This window comes from Homalodisca vitripennis, chromosome 8 (assembly GCF_021130785.1).
Source record: "Homalodisca vitripennis isolate AUS2020 chromosome 8, UT_GWSS_2.1, whole genome shotgun sequence".
Lineage (NCBI taxonomy): Eukaryota > Metazoa > Arthropoda > Insecta > Hemiptera > Cicadellidae > Homalodisca > Homalodisca vitripennis.
The window spans coordinates 15,425,569-15,450,012 of record NC_060214.1 but is presented as its reverse complement, the minus strand read 5'-3'; the positions used below and the strand labels follow the sequence as shown (position 1 = coordinate 15,450,012).

Sequence of the window (24,444 nt, the reverse complement as noted above, 5' to 3'; positions counted from 1 at the left end):
AATCATGATATACATTACAGACCAAAATATAAAATATTAATTTGCAAACAAATGTTGGAGTGAGACACCCCCTCGTAAACCAGTACGGCTGAGAAACTGCATCAATACCAACAGACCAGCTTATGGGAACCTCACGCATGATTAGTTAGTAGATCTATATTATATCTTGTACTAATAAATAACTATAGCCCAATTTTTAAAACTATAATAAAAACTTAACAGTATGGTTTGAGGGAAATTTAAACATGTGTACTAAAAAATAGGACAAACCAAACCACCAGTGAATTAATACTCAAGGTAAAGGTGCAAAATAAAAATACAACCCATTTCAAATTAGAATATACTACGTTACAAAAATTAAAAACTGTACATATAAGACATATATATTTATTCCACACACTTGTTTATGCAAGGATTGTACCATTTCAACATGGATATTATGGTTACATGAATCATTTGAAAATCTTTAATTTTTGTATTTCCTGATATGATATTCCTGTTGTACAATCGCTTTAAAAAGTCAAACAATTTTTAATTATAAATGCGTTTTTATTTGAATAAACCATAATTAAATGTTAACATTTAACTATTGAATTTCAACAACACCATTATCTCAAAATGGAGTGAGTATTTATAACCTTGGTATTTTCAGTGAAAAATAAAAAACCTTAAAACTTTGCATTTAACAAACAAAAGACGTTTAATACTTTATACTTATAAAGGTTTATTAAAAACTATAGAATTTCCTATTCCTTCTAACTCAATGTTTTTTGTACCATTGTACCTTATATATTAAACTAAAAAATAATATTTTTAAACTGTTGGGAAAGACAGAAGTTTTCAATTATTCAAACTTAATATTTCCATTGTTTGTTATCTAGTTGTACTTTACAGTTATAACAATAAACAAGGATCATGGTTTGCTAATCAATTTGGACAAAAATCCCAATTTATTATGACATTAAATTTACCATACAACACTCTTGATATATTATCCTGTACGGGAGATTTTAATTCAAACCTTAACTTATCAACACTACAATCTATAAATGATGCTAATTTGTACACAACAACAAATCAATTTTGAGGAAAAGAACTAAGAGATCAAAAACCATATTCAACATTAAATAAAATATACTTAAGACTTTACTATTTAAATGGCAAAATAAAAAAATACATTTACTCATTACCTAACATGGCTTTTGAACATTTATTAAGTAGATCAAATAAATCCTTTAAGTTGACAAAAGTCCTAACAAATACCTACTAATACGACAACTGAAACTTCTAAACAGTTGAAAGAATATAAACACTGATAAAATTAGACAGAAAGGTTTTATATAGTTTAGTATTCCGACACAACACAAATTATAAGTTATGTTTTCACCAAGACCTATTTAGATCAAGACTCATTATCTGTTAATGTTTTTTTATCGATTTTAACAATTAGTTGTAGTGAATAAAAGTTATAGTTTCAAATAGTGAAGTAATTTCGAGTTTTATGCTCAAAGGGAAACAAAAATATTAAAAGCGAAGAGAGAAATTAGTGAGATTCAGGTTGCATTGCACTACAATGTCCAATTAGTATTAATTATATTCAGAAAACTATTTATATATTTTGTGTACATTGAACTTAAATAGAAAAAATACGAGTACAAATTTTCAGTATTTATGTACAAACACTTTTATTATTTGTGATATATGTTTATGATTTAATATGCTATTCGGTTTGTAAAACATTAGGTATTAGAACATTCATTTTTTACAAGGGATTGGTTTTTTTTAATTATAGCAAAGAGGAGCTGTGAAACAAAAAAAAATTGTTATTATGAATAATCCGCAACTAGTATGATTGCATGGTACGAATAAGTCATCTCAAAACCGATGTGGAATCTAAAATAGAGTCGGAAAAGGGCTGAAATATTTAGCGCTCGAGAACTTAACTACAAATAATACACAGCATCCAACCAATACACAGCCTCACGGTTTTACACAGTTACCAACACTCTTGGTGAAAACACACGATACATAAAACACAAAGGGAAGGTATGTACAGAAAGGAGTGACGAACACAGTAGACAGTAGTGTCCGAGTGAGGTGATGTGTGGGGAGCGTTCACAGTTCGTCGCGCAACAGCGTGTATCTGTTCTTGGACGGGCCGAGTTTCTTGAACGTGGACTCGGGAGGTGTGGTCGAGGGCAGGCCCCCCACTTTCCCCTCCACTTGTAACACCTCGTTGGTATCAGGACCGTAGTGGAACTCTCTGTGCAACTTGCCCGAGTACAGGTCCTTGATGAAGCTCAACAACACTCCGGGCTTGTCCATATTCCGGATGTCCGGGAACATGTACATGTGGCGGAAACTGTCAATAGCAATCAGCGGCAGATCGTCTTGGGACTTTCCCAAATGATGCAGCGGGTGGGCGAACTTCACTCCGTCAGCCGTCAAGAAATTGATATTTTCTAAAAAAATATATACAATTAATTTAATTAAACGTAATGGCCAAAATATGGGAAAATAAATTTCTTATTTAAGGGATTATCAACAGTGCATAGACAGATTTCATATGGAATTCACACTTGAAATTTTAATTTCAAAAACCCACTTTTATTTTTTGTAACTGCATTATGCTAAATATCTACTTGAGAACAATTCTCAATTAAACTAGGTACCACAAATTGTACTAATGAATTCAATAGACAATCTGAGTTGTTCAAGTCTTGTAAAAATACAAACTAGAGAAACAAACTTCATGGCTTTATCTTAAAGATACTTTTTTTGAACTTATAGGATACTGGAGAACTATTTTTTTTTTTTTTTTAGTTTCATTCATATGTTACTTATTTTTTTGAATAGTTTACCTACGAAAAAAATTAAAATTTACAATATGTACAGTTAAAATGTCTTAAACTCAGCTAGGAATAAATTTAAAACATTGAACTAAACAAATCAATTTGAAAACAATTTTAAGTGCTAATTAAAGAATGTAAGCCTAATTTCAAATTTCTATGATAGGTATCATACAAGTACTGCTACTTTGATCAATTTAAGTGATACATTTTAAACAGTGTTACGTTTTAATTCATAAGTTGACTTATTTTGGTAAACTAATACCTTTCTCAATTTAAAACCCCTATATAACTGAAATATAGGATTTAGGATATTTGCCAACGTTAATGTTAAAAAAATGCCTTTTTGTACCTTATAACCATAACAAATGTCCGAAATCCTACTATCCTTTCAAATCGTCCATCGTCAATAACAAACTAACAAAGAATAACTAATATATTACAAGTTAAAAATTAAAGATCGGTTCTATTAATATTCATATTAATTTACAATCAATTGAGTTATTTATTATTTTGAAAATCATAATACTTTACTCAGTAATTAATTCAATTAATTAATTAAGTCAATTTGGACTTACTGGAAAAGGAAAAGAAAAACAACTCCTACAGTTTTTTAAAATATAACTAAAACATTACATGCTTTTGAAAATAAAATTACAGTTTTACTTTCCTTGTGTGGTCTAAGCAAAGCATTTGATTGTATATAGTTTTCTATTCTATTACAGAAATTAGAATTTTATGGGATGAAATATGATTTTATGAAACTAATCAAATTTTATTTGGAAGAACAGGAAACAGTTTATTTCAATCAACAATAAGAATTCAGAACTTGCTACGATTGCTAAGATGGGTGTTCCGCAGGGCTCAGTTCTTGGACCATTTTTCTTCACTGGCCAATGGCCTGTCATCCAATGTTATGCTGATGCAGTTGATTGGTATGCTACTGATACAACACTACTTTCCAAGCACTTGACGTATTGCAATTTTACAGGGCAATTCATAAATCAGCACTTAAAGTGCAGAAAATTGTTACTTGGTCAATAATCTCCTTTGTAACCAATAAAAAAAAGGTCAATCAATTTTTAAAGATTTATAAAAAGATAATATAAAATAGATCAGAAAAACTATTAATTGAAAATTGAATTGGGAAACTCATACTGACTTTGCTTTCAGAAAAAACCCATTAAAATAATGTTATTTTTGTTCTACAAAAGTCCTACAGAATGCATAAGAGTGTTTCTTTGGTTTTTTAGTATAATACAATGTGCAGTGCGAATCATCGTAACATTCAGTGACAGTTAGAACTCAAATGTTTGTTTGTTTTGTCAGTGCAAGTGCACTCTCAGTGGCCCAGCTGATGCTCCAAGTGAACATACTCGCTCTTGGCAATCAGTTTCTGAGTATGTGCTTAGTTTGTTTGTAAGCTGATACTCTGTTATTATTAACTGTTGTCTGAGGTTATCTACTTTCAAAATGTGACTTCATTTTGTTGTATTAAATAAGTTATATTTGATTAGTATGTTTACTTTACTATAAAACCATGGTGAATTATTATCTTTTACTAGTATTTCATAATTGTTTCACTTGCATAACATTAATATTAACCCTCTAATAATTATTGAAACTTTGTATAATTATAATTAATTCTAGACGATTTTTATCACAAAGCTCAATCTTCAAAAATTCAATGGACCAACCAAATTTAAGGGAAGCGCACGTACAAATCACCAATCAAACCACACATCGCAATCATTCTTTGTTGACGCTCAATTTTGCATCATCATTGCCTGCATGTGGTAAATCTTCATTAACAGTTTTACAAGCCAGGGGTCTTAAAATACAATAAGATTAATCAGCCTCAAATTCAAAAAGGAGCTCTAATATATTTGTTTACAAGTCTCTTTCCAGAGCGAACATTATTTTTTTATATTTCCTCGGTTTTACAATGGGATTCGTGGATTTTTCCCAGCGTGTTACATTTCTGGCTTATTCTGAAACAGTCTTTCACTTTTCACAACTAAAACTGGAGATTATCACAATTCAAAGATAGTGTTTGGGTCACTCAAAGAAGAATTGTGAGGTCACAGATTTGATGAAGACGAATGGGTGGAAATGTTTGTGTTCAATTAGTAACTGAAATGACTTACTTCATTTTCTGATGACGACATGTACCCCATTGGGTACACATGATCTTTCACAACTGCCGTCATGTACCCAATCAGGTACACACCGGGCTTTCAAAAAGTGTGTCCATTTGTGTGAAGTGTGTGTGAATTTTTATTGTTTGTCTGTCTTGGTAGTTTGTTAAATGTGATCCCGCACTTACCTTAACGACTATTGTGCACCCCATTGGGGACACGTTTGTTTAATTTTTTAAGGTAAATTAAATGTGTATGTACTTGGATAGACAGAAAAACATTGAAAGAATATATTGAAATACATTTTTTGTGCAAAATTGCAAAGTCTACATATATCTCCTCTCCTATTATACTTAAGACATTTAACGTAAAATAATTATTACGGTTTTTTGCCATTAATATTAAAAAATTCCAACAGCAAATAAAAGTCTGGAAAAAAGAAGAAAGAAGTCGTTGTGAACGTGTTAAAATAATTTCCAATTGGGTGGGAAAAAGATGTGTCAATAAAAAGGATATTAAGTAAAATAATTAGATGTGTTTCAAATTGTGTTTATTCTACAAATAAATGTTTTGTTAAATGTCTGGTGAAATTCTGATTTTTGTATTTGAACGCCCTACCGAGCCTCAGAAGAAAATTCTAAAAACTTACGTTTCTCCGCTGCCAACATCTGGCAGATGTCCTTGAAGCGTTTGACGGTGTCAGCGTCGTTTGGTTTGTGGAAGAGTATCAGGAATGGAAGGCCTTCCTCCGTCAATTCCTCAGCGTTCTCGAATGTGATCTCACGCACGAGTGGCACACACTTCTCCGACATCCACACGTTGGTCTCGTCGTAACTGAGGAGGGAATTGTTGAAAGTCTCATCGCGCTCGTTGGATAGAGCCACATCCGGCCGAAACACAACAATCGGCTGCCCTGGTGGGTGCATCTGCCGCACCACGTCCCTGAAACCAGATAGACCAGTAAGAACTTCCATAGGACATTACTATTTGAAAGAACACTCAAAAAAGCACTTTAGAAATCCACACATTCAAAGAATAAAATCTTGCACAAAACAAAATCACAAACACCAACCTGTTCACAAACTTTATACATTTTTCTGTTCTAGGATTTGTAAAGTAACCATTAACAAATCCAGATATAAAGTCAGTAAAGGAGAACCCATTCCAAGACTACCTGTCTCACTTTATATGCTGATCAATATTTCCGTTCACATAGATAATATGGATGGTCTCTATAGTACCAATCAACAATATCAGTCATATGAAGGGTAGGAATGGTCTCAATGGCCACTGATAATCTACCACTCAACAATATATCCTATGAAGGGTAGGAATGGTCTCAATGGCCACTGATAATCTACCACTCAACAATATCAGACATATGAAGAAGGGTAGGAATGGTCTCAATGGCCACCGATAATCTACCACTCAACAATATATCCTATGAAGGGTAGGAATGGTCTCAATGGCCACCGATAATCTACCACTCAACAATATATCATATGAAGGGTAGGAATGGTCTCAATGGCCACTGATAATCTACCACTCAACAATATCAGACATATGAAGGGTAGGAATGGTCTCAATGGCCACCGATAATCTACCACTCAACAATATCAGATATATGATGGGTAGGAATGGTCTCAATGGCCACCTCTCTTATCTGATACATATATACATTAAAAATAAACCCAAAATATGATACAAAAATATATTTATATCATTCAGCCTTAAGACATACCTGTATGCAATGGGGGATTGATTATTGATGTACTAAAACTAATGCTATATAATTTAAAGCTAAATACAAAAAATAATTATAACTGTTTAATTTTTAATGATTTATTTATTTATCACACATTTATAGACATTTTGTGGACACATTATATATGATTTTTTTAATTGACTTTAACATTTTCATATTAAACACAAAATAATTTAATGCATTTAATCAACTATTAACTATTGTTTCTTTTATGCCGTACAATACGTTAGCTATACAAGACTAACAGTTTAAACAATAATTTCCTATTAATATTCTAAACCAAAAATACAGTAATAAATAGGTATAAAATAACATATTTAATGTATTACAATATGCAATGTGTAATGTTGATAAAAGGGTTTTTAATGAGCGTTACATTTGGTCGTTTTAAGTTTATATTTATTTGCAACACACAAAATATCAAAATTTGCAGTAAAATACAAAGCTACAACTTGTATCACCCTATGGCACATCCTCTGAACCCGCAAAACACATTCACATGATAAAAACTATTCTAACTTACGAAGCATAGATGTAGTGTTTCCCAACTTTAAAGTATCCAAAACATAATACATAAACGTATTTAATTTTAAAATGGTTTATTTTAATTAGATTTATTTTAGTTTTTTATTAAGTCATTTAATGTTTTGTTTACATTACGTCTAACAATTTTAATGTTACAAAACTAAAATTGGCAATTGTATGCAAGACATTTCAACATATTTAATTTTTAATTTACAAAATTGATACAAAAAGTTTGATTATAAGGTGATACAAATTATGAAGCTTTCTAATAACTGTATTAAATTTACTAACAATTCAAACATGTACACAATTATATTAAAATTGTGAAAAATACTAAAATTTAATTTACTTGAATAACCACACTTTTAGTAACAATCTTATTTAAATTGTATAAATTATAAATGACATTAAGAAAGTTTGTAGTATTTGAAGAAAGGTCCAATGCTGAGTGTTAATTTGTAAACATTGTCAAGGTATTAGATTTAACTTGAAAATCCCTATTGTTACCAATAGAGAAGTAATTGTTTGGGTTATATTTAAAGGACACTATAAAAAATTAATAGACATATGTATTTGATAATGCATAAAATCAAAGTATATAACATTTTTGTCAACTAATAAATTTATTTTTTCAAAACAATTTATGAATCTCATAGGCAAGTTAGACAATGGAAAGATTTTCAATTTCAAAATAAGCATTTATGACAAAACTTAAAATCGAATGACAAATGGAAGAACAAAGATGATAAACAACTTTGATTCAAGTATTCAATGAAAATATGTTGCAATCTAAAAAAATATGAGTAATAAAGAAAAGTTGCCCCAAAAAAGTGCTGAACAATTCTTATAAAACAATCAAAGATATTCAAAACATTGACAAAAAGTATAAGATAAAATAATATTCATTACGTAGTTAAACTGTGGGTTAACAGAAGAATAATTTAATGCTAACAAAAATAAAAACAGGCTGGATTAACAAAATTTAAACATTGCATTAGAATTTACAAAGATTTTGCAAACCTTGTTTAGGATAGGATGTAATAAACCATTTTTATGATTAGGAAGTCTTTACCACAAAAAATTATGCCTTGATAAATCAAATAATATATATTTTGTAACACATTTTCCCTTTTTCATTCTTTACATTGGAAGTGAATCCAAAATCTATTTTTATCTATTAATTCTTAAACCGATTCAAATAAAACTGTTTGGGCAAAAAAAATCATCAATAATTAAATTAAATATGATTTTTAAATATTCATTATAACAAGGAAGAATTTTTTTAATATTCAAAAGAATATAAAACAGTTTTAGATATTCATTAATCCTTTAGTACGAAGGCAACAGGACCAATTATATTTTTTCGTGGTATTTTATAAGACTACACAATGAACTGTTATAGTTTTAACCAAAGTTGAGAAACACCATGCAAGCAATCACGATGGAACCTGCCCCTGCTCGCCACCCACAACACGAGACTGTTGTCACAACACCATTTCTCACCTCACACTGACAACATCCTGGCATCTGTCGACCAATCAGCTATGGCCTGCTTTACCTGTGGAATCCCTCCATCAACGTGTACAAACTTGGTCATTCAAGTAACAAGCATTTGTGCTCTGCAAAGCACGTCTACAGAAATAATTCATTAAAATACAGTATGACTACAAGATGACAAGTCAATTTAATACATGTTAAATTAATAATATATGATAAAAAATATGAACACAGAATTTAAAACGTTATGCAATTACAATGATGTAGCCGACTGTTTTTATCAAACTGAATTCTATCAAATTAAGTTTTTATTTCCAGAAACACAAAGTGGTATATGTTGGTTTGGATACAATTAATGTTGGCAACATTGAAAAGCTGGCTATGACTATGGATAAAGTGTGATTCAAATGTAAAGTAAGCTATTTTTGTATAAAATACCTAATAGTATTTTGTCAAAAAAGCTGAAAGACTACACTAAAAAAACTAAATTTCAATAGTATTTTTATTATTTTAGTCTACTAAATTGTGCCGGCTGTACTAGTAGACATCTCGATTATCCATAAGAACAATGTCAAACTTAAAACACTGTTACGCCTTTATAATTGGGTGAAGGATTACGAGAAATAAATGTCTCATTTGAAAGATATAATAATAATTAATATTTTTTCAATATAGTTCTATATCATTCCGAAAAAATTTCAAACTGTTTTATACTTTGATCATTGAAATATTTAAAACGTATTCACATAACAAGAAAAACCATAAAACGTATGTATACGTATTAATCAGATCTCTAAAATGAGACATTACCATAATAAGGAAACCCTACCCTTATTCTACATCCATGAATACGGGTGTAAAAGCGTTTTGAGCTTTGACACTATTCTTTTGGGGCAAAAATTTAAGTCATTTCACTACAGCCGGCTCAGAATTACATTTTTATAGCCAACGTAAATTTAAAGTGTTTGTCCAAAAACTAAAATTAAAATTTTTAACATTTCAGTGACTTGACAACTTAAAATATATCCAAGAAAATGTCACTCAGTAATTCACAATAATTATTACATGTGTGAACAGTTTGTCCTGATCAATCTCTCTTTTGTCAGTTAAAACATTGTAGGTTAGAACCATTATAATTCAATAAATAATACACCAAATGAAACGGTGAAACACTCCAAATAATCTTAATATAAAATAAGATCTATTTGAATTTAATATCTGATAACAAAAGTCAGATTGTTGTTATTTTGCTGTGTTTTACCAAATCTTGCTCCCTGCACCAAAAGTTGGCTCAATTTTCCAGTATTTAAATACTTAAAATGAGGAGAAATTTTCTTTTGCTTGCATATCTCTCTAAAAGATAAAATTAAATAAAAATTTGTGACATCAATAAAATTACAGTCAATTCACCAAAACATTATATTACAAAACAGTTGAAAAATTTACAATTTTAAAATACTGCAAGAAGCCCCAGCCAGACTGAAAATTCAAAAAAATATTGGCTAAAACATACCTTGTCGTACGGTCCAAGTATGAAATCGCTTACGCGTTTCAGCATAAAGATAGCGTTATCAGAGGGTAAAAAATTGGGAATTTTACCGAAAGTTCACAAGAAAGATATTCCAATAAGGCCACTAGTTAATTAAACATCAGTGGCCTCTTATTATAAGGCTAATAAGATTTAACCTTTACACTAATGTACCAGACCAGTTTTCACAAGCAATTCACGGAAATTTGAGCTATCGACGAATTGGTGTATCTGCTAAAACAAATTTTAAATCAGAATGAATTCACTTTCAACAATAAAATTTTAACAAAACTCTTCCAAATCAGGATTGTTGATACTTTAGTAATGTAACAAAAAAGTTTTAATAAACAAGAAAAATGGAATTGAACTGATACATATAACCAGAAATTGTATTTCTAATATTTTATGAAGCCGAGGACATACCATAAATTTCATAAATCGTGTGTATAAAATTTTAATACTGCCCTTGTTCCTGTGTAGACTAAACTGGTAGATTATTTCCGAGTGATACGATGAAAATAATGCCTGACACAATGAAAACCAAACAACGATCCACAATCAATTGTGCGATCAACGCTGCATTGATTATAATTATCATTCAATGAATACAACTGAAGATGGCCTGTAAGATGGAAGTACTACATTTATGTTATAAAATACGAAAAACAAAGCACATTGGAGGAATATGAAATTTACAATTATTTGAGAACGCAGACCAAACCAACGTAGCCAATAAGAAACTGCAATTCAATTCCCACTGCGTTTTTAACTAGAACAATTAAATACCAGCCTGTATGTAGTGATGGGAGAATCGAATACTTAAAAGGAATCGAACACAGTGAATTCGAGTTCACCCCTGTATTTGAATATGTATTCGAATACTTTTGCTTAGCTGAGCGTTTCTAACAGATAGGTCTAGACCTGTCTTACTTCTTTCCCGCAATGTATTTTTCCTGGGTTATTTCACTTGTTTTTCACGAATTCACCACTGTATTCTAATATGTATATGTTTTGCTTTTTGTGCCTTTGGCTTTTGGTGCCTCGTATAAACAAGTCATACCCATGATATACGAATTTCAGAAGAAATATCTTTGTTTACCTGCTACTTCAGTTCCGTCTGAAAGACTCTTTTCCACAGCAGGTCTTGTCACTAATTACCGTAGAAATAGACTGAAGTCAGAAAACCTCAATATTTTGTTTTTACACAACAATAAGAAATAAATATTCATATTTGTCTTTATTGCTTAGAACTGTAACTCTTAAATAATATGTATTTTTTTATTTAATAATTATTCATTTTTTCAAGTATTAAAATTTGTAATTATTTTTTCAAATTATGAATCTCCTCTAAATTATTCTTTTCAAAGTCTCCATAATATATGTATTCATTTTAAACCTCCTATGAATACGAATACAGCTCTTGGATATTTTATTTGAATGCTAACTATTCGTCAGAATAAACGAATACTCCAGGTTTGAATTCAATTCTTCCAGAGAAATTGTATTCATTTCAAAAGTATTTAAATTCATTTTGATGCATTCGAATATGTGAGTACTCTGGCTGTACTTCGAATACTATTCAATTCTGCATTCGATTCTCCCATCACTACCTGTATGCAGTCAAAAGAATATTTTTTTCAACTCCTGTGACCTTGAAACAGAAAAGTAGTACACCATTCGCTATTTGAGTCGCATATTCGGCGTGGACTTACAGTGTGGGGAAACTCCTCTGCCAGGAATGTGAGTCAAGTCTTGGTACTACAGAGAGAACTTTATTAGGCTAAAACCAATATGACTCTTGTCGAAGTGCGTTCCAAGAACTTAATACTGACTGTCACATCACTTTACATTCTTGAAGTGGTCAAACATGCAGTAGACAGGAATCACCAGAGACTGGGATATGCTCACCAATACAGCTCTAGGAACAACACAAATTTTTGCAATGCCGATTCACCACACATCCCTCTACGAGAAGAAACCGTGCTACGCAGGAGCCAGGCTGTTCAACCTGAACAATTAAAAAGAATCTGCGAAGACAAAAATCTTCAACAAGCATCTTATTTACGTATAAGAATTTTGTCTATTGCCTATTGAAATGAATTCATGCAAATAATAGATCACTGCCCAGCTGATAACACAGTTAATAGTAGCGACGTTAACTTCATCCAGCAATTTTCTGCTTGCGCGTAAAGGCCTCCTGGTTTTTGAATGTAACTAGATAACAATTTTGACAAGCTAAATGACTTTAAGCTTGAACTGTACGAGAAGGTATGTTTTATCCAATAATTTTATCATCAACGTAGTTGATCTATAACAACTGAATTGTTTTATTCTATGCCTAACACAAATCACTAAAGAACTAAAAAAAAAAACCCACAGAAATAACAAAAATACAAATAATAAACCACACACACAATAAATGTTGAATCAGATCATTAATACATTGTAATACAAACAACTCGTACAACTAACCAAACATTGATTCCATAGTGATAAAGGACTTGTATTTAAGAAATAGCTCATCATTTCCAAGAGGTGGTGTTTAAATGTTTGAAGAATATTACTAATAAAACTGTTTTCTCATTATTGTTACAAGAAGTGGCAATGGTTTTTGTTGTTTTAATACTTAATTAAGGTAGATACCTGTAATAATACTATTAGCTTTAACATCTTTAAAAGACTATTAAAAAATATTAGTTAGAAGGCTTCATTACACTAGTTTATAACCAGAAAGTACTCTTCAACTACTTAAGGAATTCTTTTTTAAGAAGGTGGATAATAAGTAGAACCATTACAGAAGCAAGCTTATCAAAGTTATTAATATAATGTCAACATATAGGCTTTCCCTTAACTATGAGCAGAGAATAGCTTTTAATTGAATAAACCAAAGGCAGTACAATTGTCAATACAATTCAAAATAACATGTTGATATTAAAGTCTTTGAAAATTGGTTTCGAATTGTCAATATTGATCAAAGTTTGTTTTGTGGAAGTCAATAAAGTTCTTTGTATAACTCGTCCTTTAATGCAGTTTTTATCTCATTATAAACTTCAACCAGAGTTTATCCCTTCCAAACAGGATAACGAATGAAACCGTGTTCATTTTGTCATGAAACGTATAGTCGTATCGACAGTTCTCTATGTACTGATCTCGAACCAGTCTCGTTGCAGAGGGGAGGAATCAGACTACATGGCAGTGTAGCCAACACGAAGAAAAATAATCCTTCCGGACATGAAAGCCTCAGTATACTTACATTTCAGCTACGTCTTATGTATTATATACGTATATAAATCAGATCATGGTTATTGGACTTAAGCGCCCGGTTTCCAGATTGGTAATTTATGGTGATTGCCAGGGAGAGCATTAACGGTCATACAATAAATAATTTGAAGTTATCATCATCCCGATCGGGTGGGTTTGGTACCACCCGATGTTCTGATTTGCAAGTATGCTTAGAGAAGTTTTAATTTGACACGCTGCAGTCAGTATATACCTGAAAGATATGAGTTCAGAAAATACCCTATTTATTGCATTATATTTTAGAAATTAGCCATTGAGATTCTTGGAGCAATTGGAAATAATGCTAAACTAGTAATAACAACTCTTTCTAATATAATTTAATTTTAGGCTTTTTAAGATCAAAGGTTTCATGATTAGACAAATTCACAAATAAATTATTTAAATACTTATTAAGTTTTTATACAATAATATGTAATTAATAAAAATACTGATACAATTACCCAAAATAAAAATTAATATTTGAAAAGGTGTTATTGCTAGTTGAAAATCAGCCATTGGTTGTGTTTACCAAATAAAATATGGCATGTCGTGAATTAATATAATTTAATAGTGCTTGGAGGAAAAAAAGCTTTACTTCTTAACTCGAACCCCCCTCCCCCCTAACCACATTCAATAACTCATAATAATCATTAATAATTTTCATATATTTTACATAATAAATAAAAAAATGTATAGTTGCTTTTATTTATCACTTTTTATAAAGCTAAACTTGATATTACGATTCATATCAATACAACATTTCATTAAACCATTTCATAATTTATATATATATATAAATTGTTACATAAATAGAATTATATAATCAAATCCTGATCCTATTTCAGTTTGCAAGAAATTATCTTCATAACATGTTGTACATTTAACGGAGTTGTTTTACAATTTTCAAAAAGGCAGAAACACAACACACTCTTTCCTTGTTCCTTTTTCTATCTTTAAACTCACGTGTTCTTTACAACCAATAAATTATAAATTATATTAACAGTTTCTGTTTTAAATATTTAACTATTCACATAAAATTATTAAAAACATATGTATATAATTTTTGAAATTATTGACATACGTTCTGGTGTAAGACTACAACAGAGATCCAATTATACTCTATGTTAATGTTAATGAATGAGAGCCTATAACTCGTCGCGTAACAGTGTGTACCGGTGCTGCGACGGCTGCAGGTTTACAAAGACTGATTTAGGTACCCGAGACGTGAGGTTGTCCTTGGTGGTGGTGGTGGAGGGCACAACCTCCTCCCCGTAGTGGTACACCCGGTGCAGCTTGCCCGTGTAGAGGTCCTCGATGAACTGTTCCAGTGCGTCCGGATCGTCCAGCTTCTCCATGTCCGGAAACAGGTACATGTGCTGGAAACTGTCGATGGCCAGCACAGGCAGGTCCGCCACAGTCTTCCCCAGGTGCGACAACGGATGGGAGAACAAGTCACCGTCACCGTACAAGAAGTTTATTCTACCTGCAAGTCGGCAGACATACCAGATTTAAAACCTATCTTAAATGAAAAGTTCCATTAGGTCATAGTAAAAATTAAACTAATCGATACACTTGAGTAGCAAAGCACGTGACGGAATATAACGATTATAACGAATTATCGCACAGACGGACAGACTGCTCTTTTACTTTTTCACAAAACTGAGTAGTTTTTGGGCCAAGAGGAACCTATATACCAATTATAGAGTTTATCTAGGAGTTTATTGCACAGACAGACAGACAAGCTGGAGCCTTTGACCCAAAACCAATAGGGTTCTTCCTTAGACCAAGAGAAACATTTGTACCAAGTTTCAAGTCTCCAAGACCTTTCTCGCAAGAGTTATCACAGACAAAAACACGATTTTAACCCTATGCACTCGAAGGCAGTATATATATAATTTGTTCTTGGTGCTCGAATAGTCAGCTCTACTGGCCACTGCCATTTTGTTGGAAGCTCGGATTAATTTTTGCCGTAATGTTATCTCAGCTCAAACGTCCAGCTACACTGGCCAAGATATAATACGTCCATAGTTCCTAAGGCCAACACAACTAGCCACTAAACATAGCAGTTATTTTTTAATACTCTCTTTGTTTTAGAGAAAGCAACAAAGGTTGTTTTTTGTTAAATAAACCAATAAATTCATTACATTTTAATTATATAAATAAATAAATTGAAATAAATAAACATATTGCTCCCCATTAGCATTTTATTCTCAACAAAATAAGCGGGGTGAATACCTTCCCTGCAGTTTTTGCAAGAAGGTCACCGTTCATTTACTTATATACTCAATTCAATATTGACAACAATAAAAACCATAATAAAACACTAAAAAAATCAGAAATGTATGTAAATCTAAATTGTAACTACAAAAGAGCAGGAAATAATTGACTAAAAGTATTACAACAACACACATAGTTCAGAAACAAAATTTAATTGAATAAAATACTACTCTACCATATGTTGCAGATATTACTAAGAATGAGTAATTCATCAAATTTTAACGCATTCAAGTAACATTGACGACTAAAAAAATTTGGCACACGTAATTTGATGTGCGCAATTGCACACCACAGATATTTTTACGTAACATCCAATGTGCGCATTGCGCACTGTGGCATTATCGGACGAAAAACCTACATCGTGAATGTGAACACTGCAGTAAAAGGGTTAAGCTAAATGCTAATACTAAATTTCACAGTTTTATTTTATTGTAGGGATAATTTTTCTTTATTTCTACATGATTACACTCTATACTTTGTTTTTATCTATTTGGAAAACTGAGCATAATACACTCTATCCTCATGTTTTTTTTGTAACTGACTGGATTGGTATGTAAATATATTTTTCTTTTAGTAAACAGCCCCCCCAGTAATTGAACTTTGTTTGTTGGGGTGAATGGTTGCAGTGTCATTTACAGTGCAAAGTGTTATGTTCTTAAATATTTTTGAACACTATTGTTAAAGTTTTGAATACGTTTAAAATTGGGTAATGCCATGACTTTGAAATGTTATCCCTCGAATTTTGAAAATTAAAAGGGAACTAAAGTTATGCATGCACACTCAAAAACTCAAATCACAATTATTGTCAATAGGCATTGGGCTTGTAAATATTAAAAAACCCATCTAACTTACTGGACTATCCAATCTGAATAATAAAAGTATAGCCTCAATCTCAGAAAGATTTTCTGTTACCAATATTAATTTAAATATTTCAACCAACACAGCCCAAATCAGATAAAAGAAACTTGTACAACACACACAATAACAGAAATAAAAGGCTACTCACTGCGCTCTGCTCGGATTTGCGAACACGAAATCTTGAACCTTTTGACGACGTTGACGTCTCGAGATCTGTGGAACAGGATCATCAGTGGAAGGCCTTCTTCTGTCAGTTCTTCGGCATTCTCGAACGTTATTTGGCGCACGAGCGGAATACAACACTTGTTCCCCCACAAAAGCATTTCCGTGAAATTCATTAGGTTTCCTTTATATTCCTCTTCGCCTTCGTGGGACGTATCATCCGGATGGTACACTACCTTAGCATTGTAATTGGCTTCCACCAGTTCATATTTAACCAAATCTCTAAAAATAATAAAGTGGATGTACTTAATTCTTACCCGGAATAGTTGGTTAATAGATCACTCAACCATTCACTCCAGAAAATACCTGTTTCACTAGACTTTAAAATGGATTCAAAACACTGTAAATATAATTATATAGTACCACCCATTTCAAACACAATTGTATTTTCATCTATATAACTAATTACATTATACTGGGTGTCCCAGAAAGGAATGCACTTTTAAAAAGAAAAAAACAGAAAAATGGCTTTATTTACAGCAATTATCCCAGGATTACCTGTTTTTACACTTCAGGGAAATTACTTATGAAAGATTACATCATCCAGATGTAGACCCCTCCGGCACCGGCACTCCGCCAAACGAAACCTTACATCTGCGAAAACTCGACGGCAGAGTTCTGGTGGGATGTCTTCAATTTCCTCACGAATATTTTGCTTCAGATGATCGAGGGTAGCAGGAGCGTTGTTGTACACCCGACTTTTTAGATACCCCCACAAAAAAAGTCCAGTGGAGTTAGGTCTGGGCTTCTCGGAGGAAAGTTGATGTCACCAAATTTGGAAATGACTTTCCCACGAAACAGCTGCCTTATTGCAGTCATGGAGTTTCCTGCTGTATGACACGTAGCTCCGTCCTATTGAAACCACAATCTTTGCCTGTTAGCCCGAGGTAACGTCTGCAAGAACGGCTGTAAATGATCATTAATCATTGTTATGTATCGCTGGGAATTTACTGTCACAGTGTTCCCTTGGTTATCCTCAAAGAAATACGGCCCAATGATGCCTGTTTGAGTCGTTCCCCGCCCAGACATTAACCTTCGGGGAATGTAAACAGCGTTATTGTTTCTCCCTTGGATTTTCTGCAGACCAATAACTGCAGTTTTGCTTATTCACATATCCATCGACATTGAAATGTGCTTCATCACTGAAGATTATGTTATTGAAATTTCTAAAACTACGAAGCATCTCGTTTGCGTAGTTAAGCCGAAGCGGGTAGTCAGTCTCTTTCAATGCCTGTACTAACTGGATTTTGTACGAGTGTAACTTCAAATCTTGTTTCAAAATGCGTTGAATACTAGTTCGGGGTATATTCAAAGCAGCAGCGTGTTTTCTTACTGATCGATGTGGATTATCCTCTACAGCATCTCGGACACGCTCGATATTTTGTTCAGAACGCACTTCTCTATGGCGACCGATGGGACGAGGGTTCATAGTTGATCCTGTAACTTCAAATTTGCGCACCCAGCATTATAATATTGTCTTTGATGGCGTTTGGTTGAGATCATGAAGTCTGTATTGAGCGCGGAAGTGTCGTCGAACTGTCACATAAGAAACCGTATGGTAATACTCGCGTACACAGAAAGCACGCTGCTCACTGGTAAAGCGATCCATGGCAAATGATTTTCCGCGGGCATGGCTACAAAGCCCTGATAAGCTCTTTATCTTATCTCTCTTGGACATTCGGCTTTCCCCAAAATAAAAGTGCATTCCTTTCTGGGACACCCAGTACATCTTTACTGATATTTAGTAGAAAATTACCAAATATTTTAACAATCCATAAATCTGTTTTAGAAATGACTTTTTGGCTTAACCCTTTTAGGATAAAAGGGCTACATTTACAGCCCAGAAAGTTTGTTATCCAAGAAGACGCAAGATATACGTAGCCCACTTTAGTCTTCCCAAGTGGGATAGTGCGATTTTTTAAATGTTTATGAGTCACGAAATACCGTAAAATTATTATCTTCTTATGTATAAGCTTATGTATATCCATCCTATTACCTTTTGTCATACATATTTATATGGTCATGTTGCAATACAAGTCATCTACATTTTTTTACACTATGTAACAGCTGTAAGTATTATGTCACTCCAGCTGTGTAGTCATTGCAGCTGTCAGGCAATTGTGTTGTGTAACTGTGAATTTATCCTTCTTTTCTGAACCGTCAACACCAATTTTTTTAGCACTTAGGATGGACAAACGTGAAGTAAAAGTTATATTTAATGTAAGAACAACAACAAATATTTACTTTTACCGCTCCATTTAAACTGCTTTGTACGCAGCTGTGATATATCTGCTGTTATTATCTACACGGCTAACCAGGTTTTATATTGCTTTCTTAATTATTGCAGTATTTGTTTCAATGAATCGTTTTGCTTTTAGTTTGATTTAATTGTTTACTGTTGCACATTACGGTGAACAAGAGAATGTTGTTGTTCATACAAGAGAGCTTGCTCAGCATTAAAGTACATAACATCTTACAGTCAAAATATTTAACACTATAAAATTTGCGTTATGAATTTTTTTATTTTTTAAATATTTAGCTGTGTAAAATTTAAATTAATTTCATACTAAAAACTGGGTACAGTTTTTTCCTGTTTATTTATACTGTAAATTATCAAATAAAAGACATTTTAGAGCATAATGATTTTAGAAGCCAAATTAAACATTGTCACACAATTAGACGCAACCATACAACGAGGTTAATTTGTTAAAATCACCTCAAATATTGTAAGCTTTTCATAAACCCAGACTAACCATTTCCATAGTACAGCAAAGGTTACATAGTTAGGTACAGGAGTTAAGAATAAAGAACAGAACGATAAAAGTACTTCTACACAATATTACGTAACTGCTATAATAAAGTAATTAGGACTATTTACCCGAACCCGACGTGGAACTGACAATCGTCTTTAAGATTTGTGGCTACTCTCCTGAACGTCGTGTACTCGGGAACATCTTTTCTATCGAAGAAGCCAATGATTATCCTCTTCTTGGACTGTAACAGGTGGAGTTCATGATCAATGAGTGTCAACAACAACAATAGTAATATATTACTCAGACGTGAAATGGGTCTTGGTCGCACAGTGGACAAATGTCCGTGGACAAATATCATTGTTATAATATATTCCTGTTATTGTATTTTTTAGGCTATTTTACTTGTTACGGTTACTTATTGATTTGTTATATACCTGTTATACATCTATTTAGTTATTTAAAATTAAAATAATATTTTCTTTGTGACATAACTTCTTTAGCAACGCCTTGTATGTTTTGGCTACCAAACTTGTCTATCTGAACAAAAAATATTTTTATAACTTCTGCTAGTTTTTACATTTGTCTTATACATGATTTGTGATAATGCTTTTGTAAAGTTTATGATAATAAACATATTGTTATTCTTAAAATAATCATACCATCACCAAGACCAAAAGATTTAATCAACACTTCCCAAAGAATATAATATTTTAAATTCTGCACATAAAAAATATAAAATACTAGCTGTTTCCCGCGGCTTCGCACGCTTTTCGTAAGTTTTGTCCGTATATGAGCACTTCTGGTTCAAGTGCTGGTTCAATTATATTTCCAACGCTGATGTAGAGTTTACCTTGTTGCCAAGGAAGTCAAGAAAGTCTGTCAAAAGTGTATGTTTATAGCCATTGTACACGTACATTAAAGTGGTCTAACACTCAAGCTTAAAGTTCAACCAGAAATTTATTTTAAAGACAAATATAAAAACAGCGCCTTCAAATAATGTTTGGCTATTTAATATACGTAGCTCTCTTGTAATTGCAGTTTATAATGTGCAGGTGCTTTGATAACTTTTATATTTTGCAGCGCCGCCTGGTGTCGAGTTACACCAATGGGCATAGCATATAAACGTTCTCCGTGGAAAAATACATTTACACACAAATTTTGATAATGATCGGTCACATAGTTTCTAATTCTATAAAGGACATACGTACAAACATTCATTTTTATATAGATAGATTCATAATATTCAACAACTATTAAAGAATGTATTACTTCTTTTGAATATATAACATTTTTACCTACATTTTACATGAACTGAAAGTTAAACACATTTTTATTGGCAGATTCTGTACTTTTATTTTACAGACTTATTTTACGTTTACTAATTTATTTAAGGCACTTTACATTTTAACTTTATAAACAACTATATGTACTCTTGTGGAAACATTATTATTGTAAATATGAAAGACATGAAATTATTATAAACTGACGTTATACATTTCTAAAAGATATTGTAATAGTTTCTGACTTCTTTTTCCGTTTTCTGATAACATCAGTATTGGTTGTTTAAAACTAACAATTGTTAATTTTATTTTTTACTAACAATGACAGTTGCATTGAAGTATTGTTGACATTCATTCACCTAATTATTTTTTTATTACTTATCCATAAATGTGCATAAAATCACACAGATAAGGTTACTTACATCTAAAAGTTTTCATCACAGAGAGCAAGACAACAAACTCAAAACTCCATCTCCACAAGAGAAAATGCAGAATTAACAATCTTTCATCAAAATGCTGACCATTTGTCCAATAAAATTGACATAATGAACCACTTCCTCAGCACTACTAATCCAGACATTGTAATCATCACAGAACATGGGCTCAAAAAGACAAATTTAGAAACCACTTACCTACAGGGCTACACACTCATTGAAAGTTTTTGTCGAGTACACCACCAAAAAGGAGGAGTAGCAATTTTGGTGAAAGATGATATTAAAAACTATGCAACCGGTCTGGGAGGAAATAAATACAGTCAAGAGCTTGTCTGTGAGCTGTCTGCAATAAAATTAACATTGAAAAAAACTTCTTTCTACATTGTTGGAATCTACAGACCAAATAACAATTTTGACGAAGCATTAGAAATTTTATCAACCACCCTTGACTCTATACGTACATGGAATAGCCCAACTGTAATTATGGGTGACATCAATATTGACTGTCTTGAGACCAGCGGAAACAACAAGAAATTCCAAGACACACTTAAGTCTCACAACATCACAAGACTTAACCTACCTCCTACACGAGTTACCCCACGCAGTGCAACTTCCGTAGATATGGTCTGCTCTAATCAGATTCCTTGCGAACCAATAGTTACTGTTATCAACACCTTTATCTCTGACCATACAGGACAACTTATGAAACTAAAAAACTCTAGAAACTATATACCTGACCAAATTATACACAACAGACATCTCATAGATAGAAACCTGGCACTTCTTAATAATCTGTTGAAAAATAAGGATGGAATGACATACTTGGCTCTACATCAGCAGAAGTCTCCTATAATACTTTTTTAGAAATCATGACATACAACATGGACTTGGCATGCCCTTATACTCATACCCGCATTAAGAAGAAAAAAAGACAACGGATTAAATATGACCAAGAAACAAAATACAAATGTGAACAATTTCTTATAGCTCAAGAAGAATACCTGCTAACTGGTACAGAAGAAAACAAAGCTACTGCAACAGAAAGAAAGAGGTCCTATGACCTTCACCTCAAGGCCCAAAGAAAACATCTGACATCCAAGTTCATTAACGATGCTGACAACAAAAGCAGAGTTATATGGAATGTTATAAACCAAGATAGGTGCAAAAATAAGTGTACAAATGAACCAATAAAACTTAAAAACGATGGTACACTGACATCAGTCCCCATGATAGTAGCAGAACAACTCAAAGAATTTTTTACAAGTATCGCCAACAACACACTTGCTCAAGCTGTCTATGATGGAATGCCTGGAACCGCCTCCCAGGCTGAAAGTAAATGGCACTCTTGCTCTTTGGCCGACAACTCAAAATGAAGTGAGAACACCCATAATGCAAATCAAATCGAAAAATGCAACTGGCTTTGGTGACATTTCTACAAAACTGATAAAAACCTGTATTGAGCCACTAATATGCCCACTAACAGATATATAAATCATTTGCACAAGGTATTTTTCCATCAAAATTAAAATCAGCAAAAGTCTATCCAAAGTTCAAAAAAGGAGATCCAACTCAAAACAGTAACTATCGGCCAATCTCCTTGTTCCCTGTTGAATCCAAAATTATTGAGAAAATTGTACTGTTACGTCTTCTAGACCATCTCAATAAAAACAACCTGCTACCAAGCAATCAACATGGTTTTGTTGAGGGTAAATCTACGACAACAGCCCTGGCAAGCATTGCTGAATATCTAATGTCAGCTTTTCAACCCAAAATTCAAAAATTAATTGTCATTGGCATCTACAGGTCTCCCAGTGGCAACGAAAACATGTTTTTTTACAAAATTAGAATCCTTACTAACGGACCTGATGAATCATCACCTTGACTACATCCTGATGGGTGATTTTAATATAAACGTCTTGGACAACAACCAGCAAACCACAAAACGATTAGCAGATTTATTAAGGTCATTTGATCTCGAGTGGCTTGTCAAGACCCCAACAAGAGTGACAGCAACGACAAAATCTGCTATTGACAATGTTATCTCCAACCTTCCTAATGTCGCAGTGTCTGTGGTGAATACAGCGATTTCTGACCACTATGGCCAAGAGGCCGTAATTAGTGGAACAAAATTCATTAGGGAGCCCAAAATTTCCAAAACCGTAAGAGACACAAGGCCAGAAAATATCGGCTCTCCTCAACTCTTTCCTTTCGAAAGAAAAGTGGGACTTTCTAAATTTATCCAAACCAGTTGAGCAACAGTTTGAAACTTTTAATAGTTATTTAAACTTTTATTTAGATCTATGTTGTCCAAAAAGAAACCATCAAAATTGGTCAAAAAATGACAAACAATAAATGGATCACTAAAGGAATTCTCATCTCGAGAGAAAAACTTAAGTTTTACTCTGAAATTTATAAAACAAACACAAGATGACAATTTTAAAAACATTTTTCCGGAAATATAAAACAATTTATAGAAAGGTGATCCATGCAGCAAAAGCATATGATGTCTCAAAAGCGATTATATCTTCAAAAAACATTTCTAAAACTATTTGGGGCATCATTAACAATAAATCAAATCCTTCAAAAATAGCACAGATCAAAATTGGGGATCGGCTTTTGGATGATGAAACTGAGGGTGGCTAACGAGTTTAACAAGTTTTTTTGCAACTGTGGCTTGTGACCAAGGCCCTCGGCCATCGGCTCCTGTAGCAAACTCCACGAGAAGACAAATTCCATCAGCCTCTATGTGCTTGGCACCGGTCGACGAGAAAGAACTCGTCAGTATTATTCAGCAGCTCCCAGCCAAAAAATCGAATGATCTTAATTCAAACTCAATGTGGCTCATAAAAAAATGCTCGAAGCATATTGTGAGGCCTCTGACCGCCTTGATAAATTCCTCATTTCATTTGGGAGTTTTTTCCCTCACTCCTGAAGATGTCAAAAGTAACCCCTATCTTTAAAAAAGACGACCCTACACTCATGAATAACTATCGGCCTGTCTCTATTTTGCCTATTTTAAGCAAACTATTTGAAATAGTT

At 32.7% G+C, this 24,444-nt stretch overlaps 1 protein-coding gene across 2 annotated transcripts in view; it reads right to left on the bottom strand.

Moving 5' to 3' along the window:
* Positions 1-675: 675 nt before the first annotated feature.
* The window catches only part of LOC124367349 (endoplasmic reticulum resident protein 44-like), a 44,465-nt gene continuing 20,696 nt past the window's right edge, over positions 676-24,444 (bottom strand). The window contains exons 5-7 of one of the 2 annotated variants that reach the window (XM_046824096.1): positions 19,817-19,932; positions 5,637-5,929; positions 676-2,462 (exon numbers count right to left, since the gene is read on the bottom strand). In XM_046824096.1, coding sequence (XP_046680052.1) covers positions 2,116-2,462; positions 5,637-5,929; positions 19,817-19,932 — 756 coding nt within the window. In that variant the 3' untranslated portion in view covers positions 676-2,115. Of the gene's footprint in view, positions 2,463-5,636; positions 5,930-14,711; positions 15,065-16,864; positions 17,161-19,816; positions 19,933-24,444 lie in introns of those variants that run through there. The other variant, XM_046824099.1, reaches the window with a different exon arrangement.